A 9,344-nucleotide genomic window follows, 5' to 3' on the forward strand; every position below is an offset into this window, starting at 1 on the left:
AAACTCAGGGCTTCTGGTAGTACCTAGAATAGCAAAATCGAGTAAAGGAGGTCAAGCCTTCTCATTTATGGCTCCTAAACTCTGGAATAGCCTTCCTGATAATGTCAGAGGCTCAGACACACTCTCCCAATTCAAAACTAGATTAAAGACCTATCTCTTTAGTAAAGCATACACTCAGTGCATCACTTAGCAGTATGATACATGAATGTGCTCCACACAGGTTTCTGCATCTTGTTTATATACACTATGAACAGCAGCTACGCTAATTATTCTCTTTATTCTCTATTTCCACTTGGGGATGCTCTTTCCGAGGCCCCCAGAGTCTATGCAGAGCCACTGATGGGATTCAAGACCAGCGACGAGATGATCCCAAGGTTTCCATAATCCTGGACCAGGCCGTATCCTGAGCTGAGCTGCTGTGGTGGTCATGGAGATTGGAGAGCATGAGACTGATTCCTGTGATGCTCCAGGGACAGACAAGTCTCGCTTACATCCAGCTTCAACAGCGCCTAGACTGCTGCTCTACACAAGACGGTTGGCCACAGAAGAATGCCCAACTGAGCCTGGTTTCTCTGAGTTTTTTTTTTTCATTTTTCACTTTCGGCAATTGGTGACGTTTTTTCCTCGCTGCTGTTGCCACTGGCTTGCATGGTTCGGGATCTGTAGAGCTGCGCATCGATGGATTTGCTCTTCAGTGTTTGGACTCTCAGTAGTAAATATTAAACCACACTGAACTGAGCTAAACTGAACTGAACTTAAAACACTACAAACTGAACTGACACGGTTTCAATTTTTCTATGTGAAGCTACTTTGACAAAATCTACATTGTAAAAGCGCTATACAAATAAAGGTGAATTGAATTGAATTGAATTGAAAGACCAAAAAACAGGGAGAAAGACAGACAGAAAGAAACAAACAAACAAAAAAACAAAAGTGATCCCTTATTGCTGAAGACAGTGTTTGCATACAGTACCTCTCCAAACTGTCCTTCTCCAAGCTTCTCTTTGAAGGTCAGTCTGTCCCTGGGAAACTCCTCCAGAGCTCCGTCTCTTCCAGGAGATAAAGGCATGTTGACCACAGTGACGCGGTAGCTGTGAGCTCCAGTGATGTCTGCCTCTGCGTAGTGTGGAGCTTCATCTGTACCCTGAGCTGGAGAGGGTTCAGAAGCACCATCGATCATCGCTGGAACACAAGCAAATCAACACCCATAGGTTATGTTGTTAAAGAGATAGTTCAACCAAACTGAAAATTATGTCATCTTTTTGGAGGGCGGTAGGATTTGAAATGTTTTACACTTTACAAATGCCAATAAACAAATGTTGGAAGAGAAAAAATATCTAAGTTTAACTAATATTTTTGCTTGGGTTTAATTAAGACATTATGGGAAGTGAGAAAAATAACTTTGCTAAATAGTTATTTTCAAAGCACATGGCGTTAAAGCATTAAGGGTGTGTCGGAATCCACTTTTGCATATTCTAATATGCTTTGCGCCCTGGCGCATGGTCTAACACGGTTGTGCTTATTCTCTCAATGAGTTATAGGTGTGTTTTGAGCATAACGTGCATTAAACCAATCAGAGTCTCATCTCCCGTTGCGTCGCGCCTTGGCGAATTTGCTATTTACATGGCGGACTTTGTAAGTAGAAAAACTGAACACTTCACTAGCGAGAAAACAGTTTAACAAACCATCTGCAGTGCGAGGATAAAGGAACCAGGAAAGAAAACACACGTGACCTGTGAATTGATACATTTTTTTGGGGGAGATCGTCTCTAGCGTCATGAAAATCACATGTAAAATATGTGTAAAATATAAAGATGACAGAAGACGTTGTGGTAGGTTATTCGGTATGTGCTGGGCTTAGGTTATTAAAGGTGTTTTTTGTCACTACTTGTTTAGCCTGCATTAATGAATTCAGTGTAAGCACGATTAACTATTAAAAGATCGGGATCTCAACACCCACGCAACATAAATTATAAATGATGATGATGATTTGCATAGGTTTATAATTCCTCCGAATCGCTGCATTTAAATCTGCATTTGAAAAATGCAAAAAAAAAAAAAAATCAAGAAAGAGATTGTCTTTTGAGTTAGTTGCAAACAGTTAAATAACACAGAAGTAATGGAATAACTGTTTATAGTTTAGATAAAACCACTGATGTTTATGGTAAAGATTAAAATGACCATCATATGCAATTATCTTTACGCTCAAAAATGAAAATTGTAGGCAGCAATTACATTATTTAACCAATAGGTGGGGACAACCAGCCTTCAAAAATATGCCACTGAATAATTCAAAAAGCATCCATCTAGCAATGAAACATGAAGTTTTGTGAGTGAATAACTGAATCATGTATTAGATTAAAATAAATATTGAACAAATGATAATGTTAGATTTCTACATTTGGCATTATCAGTAGTAACAGTGAATTTTTCACAGTACTGATTATTGTACTATTTGTTTTTATTCACTTGGTTATTTCTTAATTTTATTTTAAATAAATTTTTTAAAATATGTTTTTGCAATAAATGGAAAACAAATTGCATTTGTCTCCTGCCTTTTTTGGTTGATCCGAAAAATGGTCTGATCCGTAACAAAAAAACCCATAATCTGATCCGAACTGTGAGATTTGTGATCCGTAACACCACTATTAGTTACCATAAATGTATTACTTACTAATAACTTTAAATATAAAATAGTTATTAAAATTTATTTATTAAGATTTTTTTTCAGGATTCTTCGACACTTTAATCTGCTTATAAAAACTAAGCTATTTTATGGATATTTTACCACAAGTTAAAAAATAAACCACTAAACTTAAAAAATGCTGGGTTCCACACAATTACTTCCCAACACAATCCGTGAAAGAATTGTGTTGTTTTAACTCATTTTAAGTAAGTAGCACCAACAAAACAAAAAGTAATTTTTTAGTGTATAAGCTGTCATTTTACACCCTTTTTTACATTGCTTTTAAAATTAAAAAGACATGAGAGTGCATAAAAATTATTGTAATATCATAATTTAGTGTTAGAATCATGATACTGAACAGCTCTAACCAAGGTTTTCCATAGCCTGGAATTCTGGTAGCTTCCGTAAAAGTTGTGAAGGCTCCTGATAGTCGGATCCCATGGGGAAAATGCGCTCGTATGTTGAAGTGGATTCAACGTCGCTGGACAGAGAAGAGCTGCGGTGGACAAATGCCTCTCTCTGAACAGACAGACGCACGGCCAGCTCATCGTCCAGCATACGTCGAGAGGCCTACAGTAAATCAATGTAAATAAACATCACAATAACAACAACAAGCTGACAGCACAATTATTTTAGTGAATTACCCCTAAAAAAAGTGCTTTATCTGTAATTAAATACATAAAAATACAAATTTCAGCTAGTTTTTAAGGACATATTTTGATTTGTTTTATTTTAACATGTTATACTACCCCATATGAAAAGAATACCATAGAATTTCCAGAGTACATTTCATATAAAACATCAGTCATGCTTTGTTTTAATATACAATTCATGTTAATAACAAACCATTACTAAGACTTTTAGCACAATAATTAATAGTTAGTAAGGTATTAGATGGGTTTAGGTTTTGGCTAGGATTAGGGATATAGAATAAGATCATTCTTTATAGTGCTAATAAATAATTAATATCTTAATAATAGACATCTAATAAGCCTGGAGTAAATGGTGCGAATTGTTACTTAAACTGTTACCAAAACATCTAGTACATTTCCTGTTGTAAAAACTGCAGTGTTTTTGAACATTACAATAGTAAACGTATTATACAATTGCAATGGTGTGGTAATATGGTAACTACTGAAGTGAAATAAACAAAATACCAAATTAATTACTGTAGTAAATTTTCTTTAAATATATTATACTTTATGTGTGATGACGTTTACAGTTTGGGGTGCGCCTATAAGGAAATATATGACCTATTCAGGGGAATTTTAGATATAACCTTATAACATTTGAAGCCATGTTTTGGTGGATTTGATATTAAAATTTTAAAGCAATTATTTTAAATCCTTTCTATACATTAGAATGTACACAAACATACTGTTCACATTAGCAACTGTTTTCCATATACTGTAGTGAACCTCACTGTAAGAAATGCAGGATTCCACACACTTCATTCATGTTATCCCAACACATACAGTTGAAACCAGAAGTTTACATACACTCTAAAAAAATGTCTGGTGTTAAATCATACTAAACGTTTACTATTTTAGGTCCGTTAGGATTACCTAAATGATTTACATTTGCTAAATGCCAAAATAATGAGAGAATTTTTTTTTTTTGAGAATTTTTTTGTAATTTCTAGACAGTCAAAAGTTTTCATACATTTCCTTGGTATTTTTTTTTTTTAGCTTTGCTTTTAAACTGTATAACTTTGGTCAAATGTTTTGGGTACTCTTCCACAACCTTCTCACAATAGTTTGAAGGAATTTTAGCCCATTCCTCCTGACAGAATTGATGTAACCGAGTCAGATTTGTAGGCTGTCTTGCTCGCACAAGCTTTTTCAACTCCACCCACACATTTTCTATAGGATTGAGGACAGGGCTTTGTGATGGCCACTCCAAAACATTCACTTGGTTGTCCTTAAAGCGCATTACTAAAAATAACTAATAACTAATAATAATACTAATAACTAATTTGGCAGTGCGCTTAGGGTCATGGTCTGTTTAGAAGACCCATTTGTTGCCAAGTTTTGATTTCCTGGCTGATGTCTTGAGATGTTGCTTCAGTATTTCTACATAATGTTCTTTCTTCATGATGCCATCAATGCTGTGAAGTGGACCAGTCCCTCCTGCAGCAAAACAGACCCACAACATGATGCTGCCACCCCCAAACTTCACAGTTGGGATGGTGTTCCTAGGCTTGTAAGCTTTCCCCTTTGTCCACTGGTCATTATGGCCAAACAGTTCAATCTTAGTTCCATCAGACCACAGAAAATGTCTCCAACAATTATTCTTTTTCCCAGTGTAATTTGGCAAATTGTAATCTGGCTTTTTTTTGTGTTGATTTTCCCATGTTGTCACACAAGGAAGCAGTGTGTCTGAGGTTTTCCCTAAATACTACTCTACAGTTGTGCCTCCAATTAACTTAAATGTTGTCAGTTAGCCAATCAGAAACTTCCAAAACCTTGACACCATCATCTGAGCTTTTTCAGAGGCATAATAATCTTATTGTATGTAAACTTTTGACTTTCAAGAAAGTTATAACAATTTCTCAAAAAATATCTTTCATTATTCTGCTATTAAGCATAACAGAAACAAATTTGATAATCCTAACTTACCTAAAAGACAAAAAGTTTAGTCACATTAACATCTGACTTTTTTTTTTAATGCTCATGTGCCTTTTTGTACAGTGTATGTAAACTTCTGGTTTCAACTGTATCAATTAAGTTAACTTAACAAATTAGGTGGATGGAACATAAAATAATTAAATTGCTAATTCTAAATATGCAGTTTGAACAAGCAGCAAAATAATATGAGTGCTTTTAAAATCCTGTTTATCACAACAGTTCTTTCTATAGTATGAGACACATACATTAACAAGGAACACTTAAACAAGCTAAATACTATACTAAATACTACAATATGAGACAGTATTACTTTACAGTACTAGTTCTTACTTTTAGTTACTAGTCCTAGTTTACTTTAGTATCAATTATAAATACTACAGTAGGCTATTTACAGTACTACAGTTTTTCAATTCACTATAGTTAAAGAGATAGTTCACCTAAAAATGAAAATGTACTCACTATTTACTCTCCCTCAAGTGGTTTCAAACCGTTGAGTTTTTTCTGTTGAGCAAAAAGGAAGTTATTTTGAAGAAAGCTGAAATCCTGTAACCAATAACTTACATGCAAACACAATGGAAGTCAATGGTTACAGGTTTACGACTTTCTTCAAAATATCTTCTTTTGTGTTCAATCAAAGCAGGAAGCTCATAAGGGTTTGAAACAAGTAAAGGATTAGTAAATGATGACAAACATTTTCATTTTTTTGGAGTAAAATATTCCTTTAATGTTATTGTTTGCTGCAGTAACATGTAGTGAAGACTGAAAAGTATTCTACATTTATTACTACATTTTACTTGAGCAAATCCTAAACAAAAATATCTTACCTTCTCAATCATCTTCTGCCAGACCTGCCGCCATAGTATGATTATTATGATGGCCAACAGAATGGCAATAATGGCCACCAAACAGCCGATAAGGATTCTTGTGTTGCTGTCATCAATCTTGTGGGTGGGATCATCCACTGACATAAAAAAACACACAATTTAATTGTTCAGAGAAACAGAATTTGACTTTTTGTGTCAAACGGCATCCATTTATTGCCATTTTACTATATTGCTGCATTATATTATACTGCAATACATGATTGCTTATAGTTTGAATTTGTATTATTATTGGTTCTGGGATTTAACATCTGGCAAACGGACCACCAATCAAATCTAGTCTTGGGCTAATGTGGGTACATATAATTTCTTGGGGGCGACGCAGTGGCGCAGTAGGTAGTGCTGTCACCTCACAGCAAGAAGGTTGTGTGGTTTCTGTGTGGAGCAACCTCTGGGTGCTCTAGTTTCCCCCACAAGTCCAAAGACATGCGGTACAGGTGAATTGGGTAGGCTAAATTGTCCGTAGTGTATGAGCGTGTATGTTTCCCAGAGATGGGTTGCAGCTGGAAGGGCATCCGCTGCGTAAAACATGTGCTGGATAAGTTGGTGGTCCATTCCACGGTGGCGACCCTGGATTATTAAAGGGACTGCTCCAACACACTTACCTGAAGGTTTCAAACAAGCCTGAAGGACTCAATTAGTTTGATCAGGTGTGTTTACTTAGGGTTGGAACTAAACTGTGCAGAGCTGTGGCCCTCCATAAATTGAGTTTGACATCCCTTGAGTAGGGCTAAGGGGAAGAGGTGAATAGCCCTTCAAATGAAGATTTTTGAGGACCACACTCGAAATCAAGGGGTACGAAAATTTCCCAGAATACACCAGCCACAACAGCAGGATAGTTACACCCAGAAGAGATCCGCAAATTAGTATTATTTGGTCATTATTATAAACTTTTACAACAAATTAGCATATGTTTTAATATATTTATAACTGCGTTTGTGTATTACCGTCATGCTTTTATAAAAAAAAAAAAAAACGCTAAAATAAATAGTGCTAAATTTTGCTATCTATAATCCATAATAATAACCACTGTACAGCAGTCCCACAACATTCTGTCACTCGATGACACTCAAATCCCCAGTCAGAAAAGTCTAGTGGCTGGGAATGAGCTTTTTACAGTGTCTGCTATAATGTTAATGTTGTTTTGGTGTATTTACATAGATGAATATGGCCACTGTGTAAATGCACAGTACAGTTCCGATCTTATTGCCACATTAGATTGTTATAACAATATACGCCTTCATTGTTTTCCTGAAAAAAATACCAAAAAAATAGCACAACTGGAATAACTACTGCAGTTACCATTATCTGATCTCATATGAAGCATGAGACCACGATGACATATGATGATGTGTGCAGGTACTTTAGTGCTGTCCCACTTCTTAGTGGTAAATTTTGAAGCCCTTCCCCTTTACACTCGGTTTTAAGGGCTAAAACTCGGTTTTAAAAAGCTTTAAGGGGAAGGGGTACAACAATAGAATTGGGATTGGGCCTGAATAAAATAAAAAAATTAATTAAAAAAAAAAAAAAAAAAAAAATATATATATATATATATATATATATATATATATATATATATATATATATATATTTAGAGAGAGACAGAGAGAGAGAGAGAAAGTTGAAGTCAGAATTATTAGCCCCTCTTTGAATTTTTTTCTCTTTTTTAAATAATTCCCAAAGGATGTTTAGCAGAGCAAAGAAATTTTCACAGTATGTCTGATAATATTTTTGCTTCTGGAGAAAGTCTTTCATGTTTCATTTCGACTAGAATAAAAGCAGTTTTAAATTTTTTAAACACCATTTTATGGACAATATTATTAACCCCTTAAAGTCTACAGAACAAACCAGCATTATACAATAACTTGCCTAATTACCCTAACCTGCCCAGTTAACCTAATTAACGCATGTGCATGTATACAATATGGTCTTTCTATGCCTAAATATGTTTTGTGACCAAACCCTTATTTTAATGGATATAACTGTTTAATAAAACCATTTTGTCTAAATGTCCTCAAAACAATTGCCTACAGTCACTGAGAAATGGACACATTAATTTTCGCTGAGCACCGTATATGGTCATTAGCGGTAATGAACACTAGGTGGTACTGTTGACTGCACATTCATAATACAAACACAACAACCAGAAGCACAACACGACAGCGCTGTATACATTATGTACAATTCAATGTTTACATGGTAAATACCTGGAGCTTGGTTACGTTTGCGAGGAACAAGAGAGGTGTTGTACACTGCAGTATCTGAAAAGTGAATAAATTCGGTGAAAGGCATTTTGAATTAATTTAAAGGCTATTAATATGCTAAAATGACCCATGAAAGAGCAAAGACAGAACACACAGTGAATGTACCACTATTACCTGACTGGAAAGCAATTTCACTGAACATCATCCAGATGTCGCTGAATGCAAAACGGCACCTAATTGCGCTGGCCATGCGGTTGCCAAGAGCAACAGTGACAAAGCGAGCACTTGGACTGATGCTGTCTGCTTTCGGCTTAAAAAACACAGGATTGGGCTCCCAGTCTGCATCCGAACGGAAGGAACACACGGCCTGTCGGAACATCTTCACTCCCCATGTGTACATGTTGTTACAGTGGACCTGTTAAACCAGAAGGTTTATCTATTCAATGCAAAATGATGAGGATGATAACATTTTACTCATGCTTAGTAAGCTCTCGTTCGCTATCATTAGTAACATTAGGTACTCAGTAAAATTGTAAGGTTCCATTAGTTCATTTATTAACGGACATTCAAAAATAATGAACAATCATGTAATTTAAATATCTTTAAAGGGCACCTATGGTAAAAAATCTACTTTTCAAGCTGTTTGGACAGACATGTGTGCATGTATGGTGTATAGACCATTATATTGGGGTGATATAAACACACCCAGTGCTTTTTTTTCAATTTAACAACATAAAAAACGATGGACCAATTGGAGCGGTTTTCAAACCGACCGCAACTTTACGTAGGAGTTGACAGGCGCATCATTATATCCTCAGTTTGTTGATTCACGTCCGCCATTTTCAGCGTGAGTCGAAGCGATATCACTAAAGGAACACCCTAGCTCTATTTTTAGATGCAAGGCTCATTGGGCTCAACACAAGATCAATATTCTCCACATTATCGC

The 9,344-nt window shown here is 35.7% G+C and overlaps 1 protein-coding gene across 1 annotated transcript in view; it reads right to left on the minus strand.

Annotated features, from left to right (window-relative positions):
- The window catches only part of LOC130220411 (discoidin domain-containing receptor 2-like), a gene marked incomplete at its 5' end in the record, with an annotated part of 22,200 nt that extends 13,387 nt beyond the window's left edge, over positions 1–8,813 (minus strand). The window contains 5 exons of the mRNA XM_056452705.1: positions 974–1,182; positions 3,055–3,256; positions 6,138–6,274; positions 8,402–8,455; positions 8,573–8,813. Of these exons, the coding sequence (XP_056308680.1) occupies positions 974–1,182; positions 3,055–3,256; positions 6,138–6,274; positions 8,402–8,455; positions 8,573–8,813 (843 nt within the window). The remainder of the gene's footprint in view (positions 1–973; positions 1,183–3,054; positions 3,257–6,137; positions 6,275–8,401; positions 8,456–8,572) is intronic.
- Positions 8,814–9,344: the final 531 nt, after the last annotated feature.

This window comes from Danio aesculapii, unplaced genomic scaffold, assembly GCF_903798145.1.
Source record: "Danio aesculapii unplaced genomic scaffold, fDanAes4.1, whole genome shotgun sequence".
Taxonomy (NCBI): domain Eukaryota; kingdom Metazoa; phylum Chordata; class Actinopteri; order Cypriniformes; family Danionidae; genus Danio; species Danio aesculapii.